The sequence below is a fragment of the Megascapheus bottae genome, chromosome 5 (genome assembly GCF_031878675.1).
Source record: "Megascapheus bottae isolate mThoBot1 chromosome 5, mThoBot2.hap1, whole genome shotgun sequence".
NCBI classification, from domain to species: domain Eukaryota; kingdom Metazoa; phylum Chordata; class Mammalia; order Rodentia; family Geomyidae; genus Megascapheus; species Megascapheus bottae.
In genome coordinates this window covers 13879755-13905646 of record NC_143513.1, presented here as the reverse complement: position 1 = coordinate 13905646, position 25892 = coordinate 13879755, and the positions used below count along the sequence as shown (strand labels likewise).

At 34.3% G+C, this 25892-nt stretch overlaps 1 protein-coding gene across 1 annotated transcript in view; it reads left to right on the top strand.

Moving 5' to 3' along the window:
• Agmo (alkylglycerol monooxygenase) overlaps positions 1 to 25892 on the top strand; it is a 278596-nt gene that overhangs the window by 96123 nt on the left and 156581 nt on the right. The window contains exons 4-5 of the mRNA XM_090332720.1: positions 7597 to 7700; positions 23069 to 23164. Coding sequence (XP_090188846.1) covers positions 7597 to 7700; positions 23069 to 23164 — 200 coding nt within the window. The remainder of the gene's footprint in view (positions 1 to 7596; positions 7701 to 23068; positions 23165 to 25892) is intronic.

The window sequence follows — 25892 nt, the reverse complement described above, 5'->3', positions numbered from 1 at the left end:
GAATTCCTGGTATTTTTATTTAAAGTGCTGTTGTCAAGGCTAAAGGGGACACATTTTGCAGGCTCATTAGGAAGAGAATTTGGAGGCTGTAGTGACTTTCTACTGTGATATTTTAGGTGTTTTCCTACTTTCCTGACAATCTCTGATTGTTTTGCTTTCCTGGTCATTTCCTCTGGCTGCCCTTCTTTCAAGTATTATAGATTATTTATTTATTTTGGGGTCAGGGGACTTAAAGAGACAATTTATATAAATTCTTGTTCCAAATGTAATATAGAGGAAGTTCATTGTGTCTCACCTCAGGCAAGTGTTCTGCACAGAGGTATTGCAGAAGTGCTTGCCAACCCTAGCTTGGTCTGGTGACATAGAGCAGTGCTTCTCTCATGATTTCTGAGTCTGATTGTGCTAGTCAGGTTATTATGAAGGTCAAATATATGCCATTAAACACTCTGGAAAATGTCTTGCTTCTCACCTATGTAATACTTGTGGGTTCCTTTGAATCTGCTTGGATTGTGAATGTGACAAAGTTCTGAATTCTCTGACAACTTTTATTTCAAGTTATTTGTAAGTCAATCATGCTAACTTTTGCTTAGAATTATTTGCTACACAGAAGGTAATTTTCATTTATTTTTGTCATGATTGAATGATATGACACACTCTGTTAATGAAATATTTCTCTTTCCTGGCCTATCATATAATGGAAAAATATTTATAGCATTCTGGAATATTTTAGGTTTTATAATACTCTTTGGTGTCATCACCCCCTACCAAAATATTCTTTCCAGACTTAAGCCCCAGTGTTAAGTCAGCATAAATTTGAACACCAAATATTTGAAAAATAACTTGGTTTGGCTAATATCATAGAATTACTAGAAGTTGAGAATATAAATAGAGAATGATAGTGGTAAGAGAAAGAAGACTGTCCACTGAAATCAGACTGTAACAATCAGCTTTAGTAATCCATGTAGTAGACTGGACAATAACAGATAATATTATGATTTTCATACAGTTTCTATTTTGTTTATAAATGAAGCTGTTAGCCAATATAATGTATTTATAATTACTAAAGCTGGAAATATGAATCTGTGGTTTAGAGCTTCAATTTACCAATATTAATATATACAAAAGTATATACCTGGATACAAAGCTAACTAGTATATATGAAAATTATATTGTGGCTTTTCTTGGTCTCATTACCATTTTTGAGTAAGTGCAACTCATCCTTTTCTCTCTGTAAGTATATCTTTATTCTTCCCTTATTCTAGATTCAGAATCACCTATGTAAGCAATTTCTTCCTATGAATTAATGTAATTTAAAAAAATCTTGGTGGTGATGATGTAGCATGCTTATCTAGTGTATGCAAGGTCATGGGTTAGATCCCTAACACACACACACACACACACACACACACACACATTTGTACACACAGATACATATACACCACATACACAATCACATCTTTGTAAACTTAGATAGATTAGATAATTATGATGTTTAATAGTATTGTAAAGAGAATTGCTTTTAGCCTTCCCATTCAAGAAGTCAAGAACACTTGCTTTTTGTCTCTGCCTCTGTATCTCTGTGTCGCTCTTTCCACCTACTTGATATAATAAAAGGAAAATATGCAACTCAAGATACAGGTGCTTTAACATTTTCTGTATTTAGACCAAGGCACTAAACTGGAAGATGTTAGATACAAAGAATAAAGTGTGGGAAGAGAAGGAAGTAAGAGATTATAGAATCCCATTTTAATCATTTATATATTACTATAACAGAGTGATTGATCTAGGCTGACTTTATGAAGATACAAATTAGATTTGGCTAGCAGTTATAAAGTTCAGGTATTACGGGCATGGTTCTGGCTTTGGCTCCGCTCTGGAGAGCACCCTCTGGCTGCATTACTTCATGGCAGGTGATAATGTATCAGGCAGTAATTGTATCAGGAAACAATGATAGGTGGGCTCACTCCCAGGCTTTTACAACAAACTTCTAATAACAGCCACCGTCAGTGATTAGAGGAACAGCTTAGTGCTTCTGATGGATTCACTGTCATCACTTGTTACCTTTTCTAGAGAAATAATGCGTATATGCCCAAACACCTAGATTAAAAATTCCTCTTTTATTCCAATTAGCTGTGTATTTTTAGGAAGACTTAGAAATTTCTGTTTTGATATTAAGTAGGGCAAGGACAAATCAGAAAAAAGAAGCAACGATCCCCAGAAGCATCAATCCCCAGCTTTGAACAATTCATAATGTTATAATTTTATTGTTGTAACTCTATTTGTGCTATAAAAAATAGACAAAATTGTGATCAGTAACCCACACTGATAGTTCATCTAATGATTAGAAATTAGAGGTGCCTTGAGAATATATTTATCATTCTTCATAACTGTGTTTGCTACTTAGATTTTTGTTTCATGGCTTAAATCAATCATTTCATTTGTTTAGGGAGATGAATTTCATTAAGTGATTTATACACTATGCTTAATTATTAAAAGGAGATGGAACTTTAAAACTCAGTTAATGCTAATATTTTCCCATGCAAAATACAATGTTTTCATTTTAATATAAAAAGCGTAGTATATTAAAGGGTTGGATTTCTTGTTAAAAGCATTACTATCCCAAGCACAGTGGCACATACTTGTAATCACTATTCAGTAGAAATAGACAGGACAATCATGGTCCAAGAACTTCCTGAGCAGAAATGCATGAATCTATCTAAAAATTAAAGTAAAAAGATATCAGGGTATGGCTCAAAAATGCACATCCCTTAAAAGGAACAATTTGATTAAAAAAGCTAAGTGAATGCATAGCTTAAAGTTCAGCAATCTTCCCCTTATGTATTTAGCCAAGTAAATTAAAACTTCTGTTCAGAGAAAACCTCAGTGTTGATGTTGATTTTCAGAAATGAGCACCAATTCAAATACTCATCAATACGTCAAGGCAAACCAGAACAATGCTACATAGATACAAATGGGTGCTATTAAACAATAAAAGTGGAAGAATCTCTAAATATCATGCCAACTTAAAAACCAAATGGATACTGCATGTTTAAAATCTTTCTGTTTCCATTTTTATAACCATCTCTAAAAGACAAACTTTCAAAGATAAACATAAATCAGTGGATGCTCTGGATTGAGAGTGATAGGGTTTGGTGTAAAGATTATCTTGTGCTTTACAGTAAATTTTTATAATTTTTATTGTGATTAATAGAAGGGATACATTATATTCACCAGATAGAAGGTGCATAACTTCACAAACATTGATACCCTTTCCTTGACATGGTCCCCATTTCCCTCCCACCCTCTTGATTTCCCCCTTCCCTATCCAATTTCAAATAACCAATTAAGTACATATAAAATATATCAGATAACAAGGTGAAAAATTGTAACAATATGAGATAACCAAGGGTTGGCAAAAGAGATGAGCGATAAAATAGTACATTCAGGACCACAGTCACTCATTATATGGCTTTTGTTTCCTTAACCTGGAGGTCCTTACACTTATGGTCGTACGATTTAGCCTAATGTCTCTAGATTTTAGAATAAAAGAAGAGGCATTCAGAATCTGCTCATTTCTGTGAATACTGTAAACTAAAATCATTCTTCGACAGAATAAACAACCAGGAAAAGGGTACTTGAAAGATGTGGGATTGGTTTCAAGGGGAGAGGAGTAGACAAATGAAGAGAAGAAGATGGAAGGAGTACTATCAAAATTCAATGTATATCCTATAAATTGAAGAAAAGTGAGGCAAAGAGAAGAGTGAGAGGGATAGATAAGAATATCTGAAGAGATGACATTGTTCAAGATGCACTGTACTCATACACTGCATTTTTCAATGGCAAATACTATATTCAATTACTTAAAGAAAATAAAATTATTTCTTTTTAAAAATCAAGATATGGCTTAAATGAATTCTTTTCTTTTATGGCTTTTCATGAGTAAACCTGTTTACAGGTTGCGGTACTCTCTAAAGGTTCAACTTTGGGAGCTAGGAGTAAGACTTTGCTTACAATTCCACTTTCTTGATTGCTGGGAGTATTCAATTATGCTTGGCAGTTAGTCCCTTGCTGGTTGGTTGGTCAGATTCTTCAAAGGTCATTTTATATCACAGCAGCTGGCTTTCTTCAGACAGCTTGTGACATTATAAAAGAGAACAATGCTGATTGCAATAGAGCAAAACCTAGATAAATAAGGCCATACAGTATGATGCTAAATGAAAGGACCTCTAGGATATAAAAACAAAAGCCATATAAAGAATGATTGTTGTCCTTAATGTACTATGTTATCTCTCATCTCTTTTGCTGTCCCTTGGTTATCTCATATTGTTACAGTATCTCACTTTGTTATCTGATATATTGGATATATGTGTATTTGGTTATTTGAAATTGGATAGGGAAGGGGGAAAAACAAGATAGGGGTGGGGTGGGGGGAGGGAAATGGGGACCAAGACATGAGAAAGGGTATCAATGTATGTGAAGTAATGTACTTTCTATCTGGTGAATATAATGTAACCCTTCTATTAATTACAATAAAAATATATTTAAAAAAACCAAAAAACTTTAAACAACAACAAAAAAAGAGAACAATGCCTAAGCATGAACTACTGTCTGGTTATAACCTAATTATCAGCAGCAACATACCATTATTTGCCCATGTTACCTTGAAAGGAGTCACTAATTACTACTGGAAGTGGGGATGGACTAAAAAGACATAACTATGACACTCATTTGTGGGGTCATCCCTCATCACTAAATACCACTGGGGGTACGGGTGGATGAAAAGAGGCAATGAGTATCTGCAGATGTGAATTAGCTGTAGGGCGATCACTCCAACTCGTAGTGCTCCACACTTCTGTAGTCCCCAAAGATGCATACTCACTATCGCCACATCCAAGTCCATAATCTCGTGGCTTCTGTCAGGATGCACCTTATATTTTCCTCACCTCAACCACAAAGGAAGGTGGGAAGTTGAATTGATATAACTAATCATAGTATGTGCTGATTACATAGCTGTATGTGTTCAAACTTAAAGAACTGAACATGAAATGAGTGGGTTTTGTCTGATTTGTTCTTTTAGTTACAAAATTGAAAAGGCTATCCAATTCAAGAAAATTTCGCATTCAAACTTTGCATTAAATTTTGGTTGAGTGAACAAAATTATTGAGTAGTTATGAAAATACATTTATACAGAACTATAATTTGTACTGGAAAGCCACACAATTGTCTTCAGTTGTCACAGAAGCGCTGAAATAACACACCACAGGCTGATGAAGCAAACACTATGTTCATAGGGAAGCAAAAGTACTAATATTGAGCAAAACATGTAATTAAACGTCTTTCATAGAAAGTTTATTCCAAATAGCATCTTTTTTGCATTTAATATATGTTTGCATTCCCTATTGCAGACAATTCATATAGTCAAATAATTATTAGTGAAGATGAAAATATCAGTGCATTTTTAACTTTTTCTCATCTCCTTCACAAAAGAGCTATTGGGATAGTTTTTGTTAAGAGCATTTCTATAATGATTTTTAAGAATACTTTACATCTATTAATTAAATTGGAAAACATGTGAGGGGGTAAAAGCTCTAGATTTCCAACTTGCTTCTTCCATTCCTGAAAAGGCACCAGAGGTAGAGCAGTGAAGCCCCTGTGGCTGGACCTTGTTTGTTCAGCTGTGCCTCATTCAGGGAAGTTTTGTGTTACACACAGTTTGCGATAGGAAGTAAATGCTTTCAAAACAACTAAAGAGACAGGTCTTTAACCTCCACCTTTGCAAATTCTTTGTTCCACTATTAGCTTCTGTGGCTGTCCTAAGGAAGTAGCTCCAATACATATTTCCCTCTAATTTCATCTCATCCGATTAGCTCATGAAATTCTGAACTCATTATAATGCATTATAATAAGTTATATAAAAACGTATGTGGTCCTATAAATTAGGAGGTTAATGAAATTCTTACATCTTAAAAGGTTTCTGTACAACATCTGAAGGTTTAAAGAACCATACAAGTCTTCTTATATCTAGTAAATTATTGTGAAGGCTAATAATCCAGAGATCGGGGTTCTAAACTAAGTTATTCCAAAGATTCTTCCTAGGTAAATTTAGAGATCATTATAAATAAATTATTCTTCAGTCATGTAAAAGTATTTTCTTTTATTTCTGGACATAAATGCAGTACCATTAATAGAAATGATTAAAACACGAATCAATTTATCAGATGGTGGTTAGTAAAATTACTTTTCCCATTTGCTAAAGATGCTCATGGAGATGATATCTGACAGGATGGATGAGCCCTTCAGAAGCCTGCTCATTACCTCATCCTTCTTGTATATGAGCTGTTGTCCTTTTTACTGTAATACTTTTCACTTGGCATATTTTGCTTTATTGCTATCACTTGATAAACCAAGCACCAATAAGTCCACCTGGATATAATTCATATTTATATACATCAATATATTTCTTATAAAACATAAGAAAATATACCCTTAACAAGTAATTTTGCCATATACATGTAAATTGTTAATGTCTACCCTAAAGACCAGTAACCTACTATTTCCATTTCTAGACCCACTATACAATTTTCAAGCATCCAAGCTTAATGGATATAATGTCTAAACTATACTATGAGGATAAAAATGATAATATCAAATGGCTAAGTAATTCTCCTGAATTTGATACAAAATCATTGGTACTAAGTACATACAAATGTTGTAAGTAAATACAATATTGTAGGTAGCATAATGACCTATGATTATGTTAGGAAATTTTACAAAAGGAAAAAAATGGCCAGAAAAACAAAAATGAATCATCTTTTGCTGTCCCTCTGAATTTACTAGTTATTATAGAGGTATCGTGGTAGGAAAATTAAACCTTTTTGGGTGTACAAATCACATGGGAATCTGTGGGCAGTCTGGGTCAAGCTTGATGATTGAAAACATTTATTTCCTTCTTTGTGATAAGGGCAAGTAGCAATTGTGTTGAATTATTTTAGAAATGGCATAGAACCTTAAACAAGCATACTATTTGCTTAAAAATTTAAATGAAATACCAAAACCTAGGGCCAAATGTTCCATTGTTTTCTTCTTATTCTAACAGTTTTTAAGACTTCTCAAAAAGCCATCAGGAAGCAATATTATGTAATGTTTCATTCCAAAATATGTCTACCAATATCTCCCATTGGAGAATTCTTCTTTAATTACAAATATGTTATCACATACTGAAAAATCATCACCACCCAATCACTATAGTGTTGCGACATTATTGGTTTGCTTTTATGATCTGTCAGATTGACCATGTTAGGGAAGTATAAATTTTAGAAGTTATTTAATTTTGCTGGTGGCATTTAATTATGTCACACATACACTACACATAGTTTTTGGCTATGCTTCAACTTTTTATTTATTTATAATTTATATACAGTCTGGTTCCCAAAATGATTTGAAGTGTCTTTTAAAAAAATTACAAACATATTAGCAAGCTTTTGCAGAGATGTTCCAGATTTCTAATCCTCACTCAGTGGCACAATCATCATATCTGAACATTGAAGGTTCTTTATTCTTCCTCTTTGGACTCATTTCAAATTTTTTGTTCTACAGAGGTTAATGTTATTTGGGCTGCACATCAAACCCACCACAGTTCTGAAGAGTATAACCTTTCTACAGCACTGAGACAATCTGTCTTCCAGAATTACACTTCCTGGGTAAGTCTTATGAAATAGAATAAATGTGATATTATAAATTTTTAGGTTTCAACTCTTTCTATTTCAGTCTCTAGTCAATAGCTGGAGGTGTTCACTAAAATGTTTTTGTACCTCTTTTGTAAGGATAAACATGGAAATGTTTCTTTCCTTTCTGTAAGTATATATATATATATATATGTACACATATATATGAAGCAAACAATTCTTTTGAATAATAGTTTTATACCTCCCTAAAATTTGCCTAAAGGATAAAGTGATAGATTTCTCTTTTAAGTTTAATCTGAAATGAGTCAAGTCTCATATAGACAAATTATCTGAACCCAAACACATGCAGCACTTTCACTAGAACTTTTCATAAGTCAATTTAAAAAAATGGATGCCATTTTCAAGGTCAAGTGAAATCTTGAATGGCTTGCTTTTAAATATTTTTTCTGAAAAATAACTTTATATACTTATAGGATACAATGTGATGCACAATTTGCTACACATTTGCATGTAAAGGATCGAATCAAATTAGCATAATAGCTATTACGACTAAGATTTATCATTTCTTTGGGACAAAACATTTTAAACCTCATAAATATTTATGAAACTTACAATATACTGTATAATAGAGCAATGTAAATAATGTTTTTTTTTCCTCTCCCAACATCACCCTTTCCCCACCACCACAATGACTTCCTATTACACAACTCTGGTAACAACTTCACTCTAATTTCCATAAATTCAAATGTTTAGCTGTAGCATGTACTGAGAATCATGCCATGCTCATGTCTCTCTTCCTGGCTTATTTTACTTAGCACAATATCCCTTAGGTTCCTTAACTCTGGAACACAGGAAGAAATTTCCTTTTTTTAAAGCGTGAGCAGTATTACACGAGTATAGAGGTTCCATTTTCAAGATCCACAATCTATTCTGGGCACAGTGATTGTTTCTATATCTTAATAACTGTGAATAATTCTGCTCATGAGAATGTGGACATCTGTTTGGAATACTTTTCAAGGTAATAGGATTGCTGGTCTGTTTTTAGTTTAGTTTTTGTTGCTTTGTTCTTGTTGGCTTTATTTTGTTTGTTTGTTTAGAAACTTCCATACTATTTTCTGAAATAACTGTACCATAATACCTCCAACAGGTCAGAACGTTTTCTGTTCTATACAATATCATCAGAATTCATTATCTTTCAGCTTTGATAATAGCCTATTTAACAAGTATAAAGTGATTTCTTATTGGGATTTTAATTCCTGTTTCTCAGATGGTTCCAAATATCGAACTTTTTAAAATACTTTATCCATCTGTGTTTCTTCTTTAATAAATATATATTCTTTTGCCCATTTTAATAGGCTTCTTTGCTTTCATGTTATTCAGTAGTGTGTTCTTTTTATTTTTTATATTAGCCAATGCATGATTTCTGTTTTTGGATTTTTTTTTTAAATCTGGATATGGTTTTAAAACTCTGTTTCCTGTGTTGTTCCAACCCTTTTTATTTTGATTAAATCTCCTTTGTTCATTTTTGCTTTCGTTACCTATACTTTTGGATCTTCTCTGCCACTCCAATGTCATGAATCTTTATATCTTTTTTCTTTTAAATTTTAAAATTTTTATGGAAATGGTGAAGTGCAGCAAGGTTATGGTTGCATAAGTCAGGTAATGAGTACATTTCCTTCGGAACAGTGTCACCTCGTCTCTCATTCTATCTCAGCTTTACCCTCCTAACTTCTGTCCCCATCCCCAAGTTTTATAATTCATTTTCAACATAGTGTCTAGGAAGTGTCACTGGTGAGCAAATGGAAAGCCTTGGAAAAATTATATTAAGTGAAGTAAGCCAGACTCCCCCTAACCAAATAAATAGGGGCTTCATGGTTTCCCTTATTTTAATATTTAAAATGTGCTTATAAATCTTTAAGTAAGCCCAATAGATAGTAAAGACAAATAATTACACTTGGAAATCGTTTTATGTTTTCTAATGTTAGTTTTATAGTTTCTGGTCCAATGTGAGTCTTTACCATATTAAAAATGATTCTCTCATAAGTGTCTATTTTCATTTTGGTCACAACATTGATTATATATTTAAAAACAATACTCTGCCAAAATATTATATCTAATGAATAATTTCAATTATGGTGCATAATATATAAACCAACATATAAAACCCATAAGCATTTCCATACACTAACAATGATTGGTTTGAAAAAAATCCAGAAAGCAGTCCTAGTATAGTAATATCAAAAATAATCCAAGGAACAACCTACTTTAGAACCAAATACAAGCAAAGAAATAAAGATTGCTGAACTAAAATCTGTAAAACACTAATAAAATAATCAAAGATGACACAAATAAACGGAAAAATAACAATGTATACTGCTTATGAGTAAGAAAACTTTTATAATTGTCAAGATTATCTACAAAGTATAGGTAATTCTCCTAAAACTCTAGAGTCCTTAATGCAAGCATGCAAAAACATCCGAAATTCTGACAAATAAATAAATAAAGCTGTGGGAATCATAGTAGGGAATTTCAAAACATGTTACAAAGTTATAGACATAGAAATCGCAAAGTATTAGAATAAAAGAGGAAATGTAGATGAATAGAATGGGATAATGAGCTTGGTGAACGAACCATGTATTTAGGGTTTGGCTGATTTTTTTTTTTTTTTTTGCCAGTCCTGGGCCATGAACTCAGGGCCTGAGCACTGTCCTTGGACTTTCTCAAGGCTAGAGCTCTACCACTTGAGCCTCAGCACCACTTCCAGCTTTTTTCTATGTACGTGGTACTGAGAAATAGAACTTGGGTCCTCGTACATGCTAGGTAAGCACTCTAGTACTAGGCCAAACCTCCGGCCCCTTGATTGACTTTTAACAGAGGAATCCAAACATACTTTTTAGAAAGGATAGTAGTATCCTTTATATTTAAAACATATATTATTATATTTATTAGTTTGAGGCTTATGTGATTTGGATAGGGTTTTAGTCTGTCCCAAAGTTTTATATCTTAGAACTTTTTCCTCAGATTGGTAGTATTTGAGGTCAGTATGCAGTATGGTAGTTCTAATTGGTGAGGGGCCGGGAGTTTGGCCTAGTGGTAGCATGCTTGCCTAGCATGCACGAAGACTGGGTTCGATTCCTTAGTACCACATACATAGCAAAAAAACCCGGAAGTGGTGCTGAGGCTCAAGTGGTAGAGCTTTAGCCTTGAGAAAGTCCAAGGACAGTGCTCAGGCCCTGAGCTCAAGCCCAGGATTGAGAAAAAAAAATATTGGCTAATTGGTGAGACCTAGTAAGAAGCCATTATTTCAACTTCTGGTGCATTCTCCTCACTGGGGACTGAAGGATCAAATTGCGAAGTCTGGGTTTCCTCTTTGAAGCTGTACTTGTTTTCTCACATACAGAGAGATGCTAATCCTATGAGATACCCACAGGAGTACCCTCACCAGAACCTATGCCATTCTTGTTGACTTTCCACATCCCACTCTGTGAACTGAATAAGCCTTATTTTTTAGAGGTCGGCTTTCTTTGTAGAAACACAAAAAGGAAAAATACATGCTTCACAAATGTCTTGGCTTTAAAATATCCACACACAGGAAATAACAGGAAAATGACTACTGGAAATAATGGCTAGTTCTTTTTATTTTTTTTTAATAATGGCTAGTTCTTAGGTTCTTCTCACACACTGACAGCCCTGATCTACTTCATATCATACTAAATATTGTGTGATCACTAGACTTGTTTATCAGAGTATGAAAGCAAAATTAATGTTGAGCGGAAACTACAAAAACAGTCATTAATATACAGAAATAGCCAATGGCTTACACTTAATGTTATATAGAAAATCAAGAAAATTTACTCACATGGTTCCATGCATTCTGTAAGACATTAGATGCCACTAATGGAGTACATTCTTTATGCAAAACACTTTTCTAAGTCGACTTATATATATTGACTCACAACAATTATGATGTTCATAAACTATTCCAACTCCCATCTTAAAATGATAAAATTGAGTCTGTCATTTAGTAGCATATTTGTAAAAGGAGAAGTGTGTGTGACCTCGTGTAGCCTGATTCTAAGGCCCTTAGTGCTTAAGTTTAAAGCCTCTTGGTCATGCTTTTATACAGAGCTGTTTTACACTTGTGCATTTTCCTTTGATCATTGTAAATAAAGTAGATTCTCTGAGTCAAATATTATTATCAGGGAATTGAAGATCATGAGGTTAATTCCTCAGCTAATAAGTGGTTAAGCCATGTATTTGAAACAAGATGCCTCATAACTTATAGGAAAACCTGTGTGCACAAGTGCTAATTCAAACAGCAACATAGGCATACCAAATTGATAAGCCTAGAATGGTAAAATTACAACTCTTGGAAGAGATCTTAAAAGATATCCCCCCAAACCATATCACACCACAAATTTAGGTTCAGACAATTAATTTCTAGGGCTGCTAGAGCATAGCATTGCACATTAGGTGGGTTATTATCTCACAGAACTAGAGGTCAAAGTAAAATCAAGATGATTCCAGGTCAGTGTTCTCTGGGAAGGTATGGGGGATGGGTTAGTTTAACTAGGTTCTGGTAGTTTCTGGGCTTATGATAGAATACCTCTGATTTTTCACATGATATTCTTCCTATTTCTTTGTACAATTTTCTTTTTTTTATTTTATTTTATTGTAATTAGTAAAAGGGTTACATGATATTTGCCAGATAGAAGGTGCATTAATTCACATACATTGATACCCTTTCACATGTCTTGGTACCCATTTCCCTTCCCCCCCACACCCCCACCCGTCTTGGTTTTCCCCCCTTCCCTATCAAATTTCAAATATCCAAATACAAATAAATTCAATATATCAGATAACAAAGTGAGATACTATAACAATATGAGATAACCAAGGGACAGCAAAGGAGATGAGAGACAACATAGTACATTAAGGACAACAATCATTCATTATATGGCTTTTGTTTCAGTATCCTGGAGGTCCTTTCAATTAGCTTCACATTACATGTCCTTATGTATCAAGATTTTGCTCTATTGCAAATCTCTGCTAGTAGAGCCCAAGGTTTCTACTGATTATGACGAATGAGGGAAACCATTGAGCCTAAGTTCCCTTGAGTCTGGCTTACTTCACTTAATATGATTTTTTCTGTCTTTCCATTTCCTAACAAATGGGGCAATGTCATTCTTTCTGACAGCAGCATAGAATTCCATTGTGTACAAATACCACAACTTGTTGATCCACTCATCAACTGAGGGACATCTAGGTTGGTTCCATATCTTTGCTATGGTGAATAGTGCTGCAATGAACATTGTTGTGCTAGTGGATTTAGTATGTCCTTGTTTCTGGATGGTTGGGTAAATGCCAAGTAGTGGAATTGCTGGGTCATAGGGGAGCTCTATGTTTAGCCTTTTGAGGCACTGTCACACTGCTTTCCATAGTGGTTGAACGAGTTTGCACTCCCACCAGCAGTGCAGTAGTGATCCCTCCTCGCCACATCCCCTCCAGCATCTGTTGTTATTAGTTTTCTTGATCCTGGCCATTCTAACTGGAGTGAGGTGGAATCTTAGAGTTGTTTTGATTTGCATTTCTTTTATGACCAGAGATGTTGAGCATTTCTTCATGTGTCTATAGGCCATTTTTGTTTCTTCTTCAGAGAAGACTCTCTTTGGCCCATTTTTTAATGGGATGGTTGTTACTTTGGAGATTAGTTTTGGAGTGATTCAATTTTTTGAGTTGTTGATATATTTTAGATATGAGGCCTTTGTCCGTTGTTTGGTTGGTGAAGATCTTCTCCCACTCTGTAGGCTTCCTAATTAATTTACTAGCTATGTCCTTTGCCATACAAAAGCTCTGCAGTTTAATGCAGTCCCACTTATCCAGCCTTTCTCTGATTTGTTGTGATTCTTGGTCCTTATTAAGAAAGTTTCTATCTGTGCCAAGGAGGCCTAGTGTATCTCCTATTCCTTCCTGTAAAGTTTTCAGTGTGTCAGCTTTTACCTCCAGGTCTTTGATCCATTTGGAGTTAATTCTAGTGCATGGTGACAAAGAAGGATCCAACTTTAGTTTTCTGCAGGTGCTTAACCAGTTCTGCCAGCACAACTTGTTGAAGAGGCTGTCTTTCTTCCATTCTATTTTTTTGGCTCCATTGTCAAAGATTAGGTGGCCATAGGTCTGTGGTTTAATATCTGGGTCCTCAGTTCTATTCCATTGGTCTTCAGGCCTGTTCCTGTGTACACTTTTCTTGTACTGAAATAAAGGAATTGTTCCTAATGTAGGAGAAGTTCACATTCCTTCAGTAGTAGCATATCCTGCCATATCCACATGTAACATCTCTAAGACCAGAAAAGGTAACACTCTTGGGTATACAGGAAAAAGTTTTCAACATGTGCAGCTGAAAGAGAACATAGTAGAACCTACAACTTTATATAGAGTTCATTCAAAAACTCTAAAAGTCTTCTCAATTATACTTTTTCTTTTTCCTTAAAATAATTCAGATTTTCACTGATTAATTGCATTTAGGATGACTGAATACAGAATTAGTGCCTTGAGGAATTAGCAAAGAAAAAAATATTAAAGTATCACATACTTCAGAATTTGAAGAGATCATAGACATGATATATTATGGTCATCTGTTCTTCAGGCTAAAAAATGAATCTCAGAAAATTCCACCATAACATAATATACCACACATTCCTGAGTTGGACCTCTAGTTCAGACACATGATCACTGCTTATTAAAATATTGAGCCTGAGCCTGGTTTGGCTTGGGTCATTCCCTTTATGAAAGTGACATATGAAACATTGCAGATCAATATAAAAAATCTAATGGAACTAACTCTAGACTCACATCTATCTCATTGTCCCCCCCCCCCCACAAAAAAAAGAAAAAAAAACCTTTAAAATGTATGCCATTCTTCTGGAAGCTTGGCCTAGTGGTAGAGTGCTTGCCTAGAACGCACGAAGACCTGGGTTCGATTCCTCAGTACCACATACATAGAAAAAAGCCAGAAGTGGTTCTCTGACCCAAGTGGTAGAACTCTAGCCTTGAGAAAACCCAAAGACAGTGCTCATGTCCTGAGTCCAAGTCCAGGACTGGCAATAAATAAATAAATAAATAAATAAATAAATAAATAAATAAAATATATGCCATTTTGTTGGAACACAGACAAGTATGTTAAATAAGGAAATGATTACTGGGAATGTATCACAACTTGCTAAGTTTTGTAAAGAGGCATGGAGGAACTTACATATTAGGAAATGAGACTATGTTAACTCAGCCTGAATTCTTAGCCAGCATATTTTTTTCCCTAAAGAATGTAGGAGAGAAGGTTATGAAGCTTTGTGATAGCTAATGAAATTTGATACTATTTCAAGCCATTAAATAAAAAAGATAGACTTCAGAGCTAGTGGCTCACATCTGTAATTCTAGCTATTCAGGAGGATGAGAACTGAGGATCAGGTACAAACCCAGCCCAGGCACAAAAGTCCATGAGAATTTTATCTCCAATTAACCATCTGAAAACCAGAAATTGTGCTGTGCCTCAAATGGTAGAGTACTAGTATTGAGCTAAAGAGCTCAGGGACAGTGATCAGGCCCCATGACTGACAAGAAAAAAAAAAAAAAAACCTTCAGATCTCTTCAAATTTCTTTGAGTCTTTTGTAAGACTCTCCTCATTAACATTATTACACAATGCCTAAAATTTGGAAGTTGCCAAGGTAACAATGTATTTCAGAGCAAATGGATCATGTCTTTGAAAAGAAAATTGATATACGAAATAAAAAGCAAAACTAAGCTTACTGTGTATGTCTTTTATATTATCATGAAGATCAGAGTGTCAAGCCTGACATGTAAAGTGATTTAAAGATAAGAATTCAATTTTCTAGAACATCTAATAAAAGACCTAATAATCCTTACATTTTCAGACAATTTTGAACATTACCTATAAAGAGCTAGAATTTATAGGATGCTATTTAACATGCTATTTACTCTATACTGCATTATAGGTTTTACATACCATTTTAATCTTTGGTTACCTAGATTAATTTTTTACTTTAATAGAAAGTATGTAACTTGTGAAAAGGGCACAAGAACCCACCAGAAAAATTCCCTAATGATGATTCTCAACAACAACATAAACAACAAAATATATGATCTAAGTTAGAGTCATACCCTAAAATATGAAATAAGTATTTTTGGCCAAATACTGGTGGTTCATGCCTATAATCCTAGCAACTCAGGAGTGTGAAATCTGAGGATTTCACCCTTCAAAGTTAGCCCAAGCAAGAAACTCTCTGACATTCTTAGCTACAATTAACCACCAGAAAAACAGAAGTGGTGTTATGGCTCAAAGTGGTAGAGTGATAGCCTTCAGTGAAATGAGCTCAGAGACAACACACAGGCTCTGAGTTCAAGCCCCACAACTGATAAAGAAAAAGTACCTTTGGAATTGATATAAGTAGTATAAATACATCAAATAAATATGAAGCATATTCCCTTTAAGAGTTTCAAATTCTGTATGTAAAAGACTGTGTTCTTCAGAAAATAGAGTATAACCTAATACTTATTAGAATACGTTTAGAAAATTATCAACTTCTGAGTGAAGAAAAGGCCCATCCACGACAACTATTAACAAAGTTAATAGTTAATAGTTAATATCAGCAATGCATAAGTCATGCAAATAGAATTGTGTTCATGCTAAGAAAGATGGAAATGAAGGTAGATCCTCACACCACTGGTCTTCCTTACAACAGTTATAATCCCAATCTACACAAGGGTCAATCCAATTTGAGGGATATTTTACAATGTACATATCTTAAAAACTGAATCACATAAAACTTTCAAGAAATAATGAGAGATCATAGAAGGATAAGATATATTATTAAGGATGGGGCCCTAAAACAGAAGACATTAAGAAAACAAAAGCAAAGACAGAAAACAAAGCCTAGTTGTTTCTAAATAATACATTCTTATATATCAGTATGGATTTCTTAATGGGGGCAAATATTAGCAACAGAGAAAATGGCTTAAAGGACACAGAACTCTGTGCTACCTTGACAACTCTTCTGAACTATGATAAAAATAGGCAGCTTACTTGAAAATACAGCTATACATACACATTTTCTCTTTCTTTTTATTTGCTAGTACCAGGGCTTGAACTCAGGGCCTCACATGTTTACACATTTGTTCATAATTAGTGCTCTATCACTTGAGCCATGTCTCTAGCCCAGCATTTTGCTGGTTGATTATGGAGTCCCATGGACTTTTTTGCCCAGGTTGGTTTTAAAGGATCTTCCAGATCTCAGTCTCCGGTGTAGCTATGATTACAAATATAACCTTGTATTATATGTTACCATACACATATTTTTATACCAAAGTCAATAAATATTATATATCTATAGTAGAAAACTTAAAAAAAAATCAACAGTTATCAACTAATCCTGGTTCCTGAGAAGTCTTGATTGTTCTAAAGGTGATATTTTTCCCAAAGCCCTTGCATAAACTATCATCGTATTTAACATATCTTTGTTATTATCTTTTGTGCTAGGTTATAAATCTTAAGAGAAATCAGTCATCTATTTTTCACTATATGTTTGGCAGATATATAAGACTGAATACATATTTAATGCCTCATAAATGTATTTTACATTAATGTATAAAAAATAAGGTTTATAGTATGTGGCCATGGAAATATTCTGCTAAATTAACTAGGATAAAGTTGTAAGAGTTTAAATATGTTATTTAAGTATGTTTATCATACATTCCAAAATTGGAGTATTTTACTCATTTATTTTTCCAGTGAAACGCATTGAATGTATTTCTTTCACATATGAAACTAGTATTTTGTGGGAAACAATAGCTTTCTAATTTCAAAGTGCTAAGGGAAAGCATAATAAATTATTGATTAATATACTTTAGATGTTTTGCCATGTCTCAATAAAAAAGTATATTTCTCTACATTGATATTGAAATTATATGTATTAGTAAAATATGATTAGCAATTAAAAAGAGATATCTTACCAACTATCATCAGTCAGCAAGGTGCAATAAAATTATAAAAATGTATTAAAATCCTAAGATTCTGTATTAGAAGATATGGAAATATATGGCTTTATTATTTTCAGCAGAGTGGTTTAAGAAACTCATCATCATATTTAAATAAATAGTATTGACCGTCTTTGAATTTCAGCTTTCCAGAGAGTTTTTTTGGTGTAACTTTACAAATATCAATGGACAGTTTAGGTTTCATAATAAATGAGCTTAGCTTATGAAAAAAAAGGAAAGAAAAAGAAATAGTAAGGAACAGTTTGAAGCTGGTTAGGGGTCTAGCTCATTTGTTAGCTCACTTTGCCATGCTGAAACACGGAATTCAGGTTCAAGTTTTGTATGTGAAATGGGGCCTTTTGTATCTGCCCTTCCTTTGCCCAAGGTTAACTTGAAAATCCCCTTAAATAATAAGTGTGGAAATTCTTTGAAATGTATCATGTACATTCCTCAATTGTGCTATTGTTTTTATATTACATACAAGACTGCAGAGAACTCTCTGTGAAATCTCAGATCATTTTATTACACCAGAGAGTCTGCCAAACTACATAAGCAAAGACTGTTCTTCAGTGTGAAACTTGAAGTTCCAAAAAGACAAATCTGAGCAAATAAAGTTATAAGAAATGAATAACTTTGATGTAATGCATTTGAATACACTGGGGATAAAATTCTCTTAACTCTTTGTCATGGAAGGAAATCACGCCTTGAGCCCCCATGAAGAGAGGAAACACTTTCTCTCAGAGCCTTTCTCAACTCTCCATGGCACCCTCAAGCTGAACACCAGTCAAAGATCGTCACACAAGGGAGACTGTTTGCCCATTTCAATGTCTACCCATTTCAGAGACTCAAATCTCCCATACATAAGGAAAATGGAATTTTTCTATAGTGAGCCAACTAATCAAATAATTTCTCTGATTTTTGATATACTCCTTTATAGATATCTGATACACACTTGCATTTCTTACAATGCAGAATCGATCCAGGAGAGATGTGAGGGGTTGTCTCTGAGTTATTGTTATTTTATTATTACTTTTGAAAGATGTGCAACTGGCTAAAATGTTCCATTTCCTGTATATGCTAGAGTTCTTGTTCAGAGATATATAGCCAATTCATTTTTTCCCCTATGTACTTGTGACAGGCAGGCATCAGCCTGGTTGGTGGTAGAGATTGGGAACTCAGAAATAAGTGAGATATGAGTTTATGGTCTCCAGGTGATGGATTTCCCTAGTGAAAATGAAGCAGAGCATCCTTGTCGGACACGGCTACATTACAGAGAATTAGGGAGGGTTCAAGAGAACATGATACAGAAAGAAATATCTCAGTCAAGCCTGTCAGAAGAGTAAAACTTTTGTCAAGGTTACATTTATAAATTGAATGTTATGTAGAAGGACATTATCCAATAAGACTATAAAATTCTAAAAAAATATTTTGTTTTTGGAATGAAGATGAAGATGTGTAATAGGTGCCTTAGTTTCCTTAGAATGTCTAAGAACAAAGTATTGAAAATGTGGTGGCTTATAGCAAGAATATGTTGCCTTACAGTTTTAAGGGCCTATCTGTGAACTCTTTCTCCTAGCTGTGCTAGCTCCTTCTGAGGAGCCTGAGGGAAATGACTTTCCATTCTTTCACTGAAGTGCTGTGGTTTGCAGGCAAGTGGCCCATCCTTTTGCTTTCTGGATCAATCACTGTCATCTCCAACTTTATCTTCCCTTGATATTCTCTGTGCTAGTTTTCCAGATTGGACTAGGATCATCCTAGTTAATTGATTTTGTGTTGGTCACATCTGTAAGGATGTTTTCCTCTATGTGTTCTCTCATACTAGATCATCAGCTCTGATCTCACACATGATTTAGAGATGTCATTATTTAACCTATCATGGCAAGTTATAGCTAGGATATAATATCTATCAGATGGTAGCAAAAGTAATAAAGAAAAGTATAGAAGTGTAGACAAGAGATCAGGAAATTAGGTCCCGTTGCTTCAAGACCTGGACTTCCTTAGTAGAAACACAAGTACTCAACTCAACACAATATGGTGTTTTAAGTCATGTCTGTAACTAGAGAAGCATTATTATTATTATTATTATTATTATTATTATTATTATTATAAGAGGTGATGGGGCTTGAACTAGGCCTGGGTGCTGCCCCTGAGCTCTTCCGGTCAAGGCTACTGCCCTACCCTTGAGCCAAGCCCCACTTTCTGTTTTTTAGAGGTTAATTGGAGATAAGAGTCTCAGGTCCTTTTGTGCCTGGGCTGGCTTTGAACCTTGATCCTCAAATCTCATCCTTCTGAGTAGCTAGGATTACAGGCGTGAGCCACCACACCTTGGTAGCATTATTTTTTGTTCCTAAAAGATAGACCTAAGTATGTCAGATACATTCTTTGATTCTTCAATCTTCAGAGCTCCTTCTGAAATAATGGGCAATTAAACTTGTAATTTTTGTCTAAGTATTATATTTTAAAAGAAACAAGAATCTCAGTACAAATATTAGAAAACTTTATTAAAGTCTGACTATTAAAATCATTAAACAATTGTGAAATTCATTTCCCACTTATTTAAAGTTAAACATTTAAGTCATTTTGCTTAGCAGTTTATCAGTGTGTATCTCTCAACCCCCAGTCTCTACTATTGTCTCCCAGTTTGTCCAGTTTTCCTGGTATACTATACACATCTAGCAACCAAAATTCTGCCATTTTCATCCCTGTCAATGTCAACATGAATCTCTGCCAGTCTGCCTTGAATTTTCCAACACTTGGAAGAATAACTGACTGAAACACCAACTCCAGTCTCATGGGGTTAACTCTAGTACATGGATTATGAACTCTCATCCCACTTCTCCATCCCCACACCCTTCCTCTACCTTTCACAAGTAGAGCTTCCAAACCTAGCACTAAACATGTAGAATTTCAGTCTCCTCACCAGGTCTATGCCATGTGTTATCTCAGGACCAGATATAAAACCTTCATGGAAGACATGGGAGTACTTCCTCAATCTACTTCCTATCCACATGTTTTCAATTAAGACTTCCTGAATTCACTTGTGCACATACATTTTTTTTTTTTAGCAATTTCTTGTAACAAAACAGTCATTCTTTTGCAGCAAGTCTACAGGTTAGGTAGGTGTTGTTACTCTTGTTTTACTTTCTTTCTAAGACTTTGTCCAACCAGGTACTCTTAACAACTGACACTCAACAAACAAAATATCTTTTGTCCAGAATGGTATTCTAGGACCACCTCCAGCTGTCTCCTTCCTGTTCTGGGGGAAAGACAGAAGTGAACAATTGCTCCTTCTTGTTACGTTGCCATAAGATAGGAGACTTAAACCTGACTGAGATTGAAATTTCAGGTCTACTTCCCCAGTAATCCATATCTGGAAATCTTTATTTTCTGGTTCCTGGCTTCTTTGGACACTCACTTCATTTTTAAGTTCTAAGATTTGTCTCTCATAACAGTAAGAACTAGATCTTCCCCACCACTGTGACTGTTCTCTTTCAGACTAAGTTTCTAGTATTCTTTTTCTCTGTGTATGGAATCACATATTGGCTGCTATATTCTCAGTGAATATCCTTTCACTCAGTCAAGTACACTTGAAATCTGGTATCCATAGAAACAAGGCTAATTCAGATACCTTCTGGAATCTAGATATATGATTCTAAGAACCCATTTTGAACTCTTTATTCAGTAGCTGCATAAGATACACCTCAACATAGCAACCTGCATGCTTCAATTTACTAGCTCTTCTTGATTCTGTTCTCCATCAACTTACACCACTGACTGCCAGGCAATATCTTCCAATATTGTCCCATTCATCACCAGTCCCATGTTTATGCAGTTACCTCATTTATGCATTGTACCATCTCCTGACTACTGCTAGAACTAAATACACATCTATTTCCGTGGTTTATTGAAACAGGCTCCAAAAATTTATTTACACTTTATATTTGTGGCATGCTTAACACCATGAATAGGAAATTTTGTCTCATGCCCAGTATCAATGTGTGAGAAGTAATGCACCATCTATCTGGTGAATATAGCTATGACCCATCTATACATTAAAATTTAAACAAAACATGGAAAATTCATTAAAAATATCTTATGAACTTTGATATACATTTGGATTCACATCTTATGACTTTGATTCACATTTGAACTGAAGTAAGGGGACTGAAGATTCTTTAAAGAAATATTACTTATTTATTTATTTTTTGCCAATCCTGGGGCTTGATCTCAGGGCCTGAGTGCTTTCCTTGGGCTAGTGTTCTACCATTTGAGCCAAAGCACCATTTCTGGATTTTTTTTCTTTTAATATATATGTGGTACCGAGGAATGGAACCTGGTTCTTGGTGCAAAGCACTCTACCACTAAGCCAAACTCCTGGCCCACTAAATATTTTTGAAATACCACTTCCCTGAGAACATGATTAAATGATTAAATATGATTTAGAACTTAAATTGTAACATTCAGAAGAGAAGATTTTAAAATGTCCAATCTTTTGAAAATAGGGGCTTCATAAAAAAAAACAGAGAAATGAAAACTGCAAGTAAGATTCTTTTAACTCTTATTTGGTCATTTAGTTTTTCATTTAATAAAACGTTTCCTTCCAACATGAAACCACTCCTGGGGATCAGAGTCATTTCGAGAACACAGAAGATCGTGCTTATTAGTTGATTCTGAGCAATTCTGTGGTTTAAGCAAAAGCTGTTTTTCCAAGGCAGAGGCATTTCCGTCTGTTAGGAAACATGGACTGTTATAATGTGTTCCCTCTGTGGCACCATATTACAACTCCTACCTTAATAACAACAAAAAAATAAGAGATATGAAAACTCCAGTCAGCTGTGTAAAAGAAAAGTTAAAGTGGAAAAATCTATTTTACTCTTCCTCTATTTGAAGTTACGTTCTTTTATGATGGTCTTGCTTTATTGCTAAAAATTATGGATAATCATCTGGAAGTTGTCAAAATATGAAGGTAAATGTTTATATAATTTTTTACTTCAATGATAAAGTGCATCTATTTATATGGGGGGAGGGTGAGTGTGTTTATATACATATATACAAGATACCACTGTACTTCCAATGAAGTATACTTATCTTTTCAAGAGTAAGGAAATAAGATTAAACATAATATTGGTATTGTAACTAGACAATATTATACTTAGATACAAGTTTCATTCTCTCATGTACGCAACTGTACCTTTGTGTGAAAAAAATAATGCTGCAAAGTCAAATATGTTAATGAACTATATGGGAAAACATTTGTTGAAGAAACATTCCTATTAACAAAGCTTTATGCTGAGAAACTATATATGCAAATTAACAAAAATCTTTATTTATCTTAAAGATTTTCTACTCTCCGTTGGCCCTCTGCATACCACCATCAGTATATGCAGTCCATATTCAGTTCAACCTACTCTACCAGTTCTGGATCCATACTAAGGTAAGTGAGTGTGTGTTTGTGTGTGTGTATGTGTGTGTGTGTGTGTGTATGTGGTGTATATATGTGTGTGTTTTTAATTTTATACCTAAATAGCCTACAGCAATGCCCTGGAAATCTACTAGGAGCTGATTTATTGTGTAACAAAAATCTTTGTCTGCCTCCTTTAAGGGGAAACATCTGTTCATTTTTATTTCTTTTTTTTCAGAATATATATTGCAAAATTTATAAGAAGCAATGAGTCCAGTTGGTCTCAATTAAATAAAACAATTTTTGAACTATTAAGTACCAAAATATTTTAATACTATATTCAATATCTTTCTATACACCAGTTTATTAAACATTCTGAACCAAGCAACATTGAAATATATTATATTTATATATTTACTGATATGTATCAATATCTCTCTATATCTATGTATCTCTAACAATATCTAAACAGAACATATTGAAATCTCATTGAAAAAGTTAAGGCCTGACAAAAATTAACACAATCTTTTTATTAAATATTCTTCTTTAGTGTTAGAGTGTAGGTTTTTTTTGAAGATGGTCAATCTACAGTTAGGGTTTTCTTTCTCCAAAAAACTGAACACAAATATTTTTGGGTTCTTCTGGAGCATCTCAAATGATCACATGTGAATATTTGCAGGGACATAGTTAACCAACTGTTTGGTGTACGAGCTATTGTAGTCATTTTGTTAATATCGAAAAGTATAGACCTAGTAAAAAAATAGGCCCTTCTTCAACACAAGAAAGCCTTTTCAAGCATTTGCTATTTATTGGGACTCTTTTGAAGTCCCCATAGGAGGAATATTGGCAGGTGTTTTAGTGAGTCGAACAGTGCTACAAATCACCATCACAGGAGATTCGAAACCTTGATACAACCAAGAGGATTATTGCATTAATCTGCAGTATTTCATGCTACTGCTTTGCTCAGAATAAAGGCATTGTTATCTTAACTCTGGACATATGTGGTATTAGTGGAATATCTCATGAAATATAATTTGCTTTATGACAGTTGACATACATCAAACAGACCAGAAGACTAACATCTGAAAGAGCTGCTGAGGCCAATCCTGACTCTAGAGGTCAAAGACTGAATTTGTTTAAATCAGTGGAGGGAAGCATTCTTGTGATTTACATGGAGGGGTTAAAGGAGAATTACATTTTTATAGCAGCTGTGCCCTGGGTCATGCCATGTGTTGGGCCAGGTATTACTCTAGATAGGAGACAATGATGCCTGAGAGATTTCTACCCTTTTTTAGTGTTTTTCTGAGAAGGCCCTATCCTGGAGTTTGAGTTCTTTATCATGCCATACATTGGGAAGATGTGAAAGTTAGTAGGAAGAATTTTACTTTTTCAGCTCAGAACTTCTAGGTGGCTGCATTTTCAGTTGAAAAGCCATGTATTAAAATCTCTTGCTGTGTACACCCCAGACTTGTTGAACTACTTCACCATGTGTGATTACCCACTGGAGTGCTACTAGAAGGAACAGTATACTTTTGTTTGGTAGTATCAACATTTGCACTCAGTGCCACATGTTTGTTAAGTGGATGACTTACCACCTAATGTGTGTTCCAGTCATTTTTCTCTTTATTTTTCAGATAGAACATCATAGTTTTTGTCTAAATATAATTCCGGACAGATATTTCTTTATTATTCCACTCAAGGTCTGGGGTTTTAGACATGTTATTCTATGCCCAGTTCAACAATACGTTTTTGAAGTTATGGCTTGGACCTTCAAAAATTCAATTATATTATTAACTGTGAACAGATTTCTGAGACTTTTCACATCTGTGTTGTTACACTGATTAATTACATGCAATATGTTACCATTTGTTCACCAATAATAGAATTATTCCAGAGAATAAAATGATGGTTAGCAGTAGCTGCTTCTAATTAAAAAGCCAAGTGGAATAGATAAGTGGTATAGAAAAAGATTAATTACAATTAAAAGTTAATTTTTTTAACATTCACTTGCCCTTTTCAGTTAAAAGTTATGACATATGGGACTACAGCAAATTCCAACACAGCAAAGGATATAGCTAACAAGTTAAATAGAAAACCTACAGAATAGGACAAAATTTTACCAAGTATGCATCAGATAAGGGTCTAGTATATAAAATATAGTTAGAGCTCCAGAAATTAAACCTCCCATGAAATTAAACTCTCAAGGAAACATCAACCATATTAATAAAAAGGCTATAGACTTAAAGAAAGACTTCTCAGACAAAGTAAGAATGGCCAATAGACACATAAAAATATTAAACATCTCTGTGTATAAACAAAATACAGTCAAAACAATATTGAGATCCTATCTCATCACAGTTAGAATGGCCACTATCAAAATATCTAACAATAACAAATGATGGTGATGTGGTCAAAAGAGGACTCTATTACATTGTTGGTGGGAATGTAAACTTGTTTGACCACTCTGGAAAGCAAGTATGGATGTTCTTCAAAAGAAAATAGACATAGAGTTTCCCTATGACCCAGAAACTCCACTTCTGGGCATTTATTCAATAGAACATAAACAAGACCACACTAAAGCTCTCAGCAAAACTATGTTCCATTGCAGCATTGTCTGCCATAGTCAAGATATAGAATTAACCCAGATGCCTCTCAGTGAAGGAACAGACCAAGAAAATGTGCTAAAAATACACAATTCGAATTCTACTTTTGCATCAGAAAGAATATTGCATCATTCATAAGGAAATGGAAAGACTTCTAA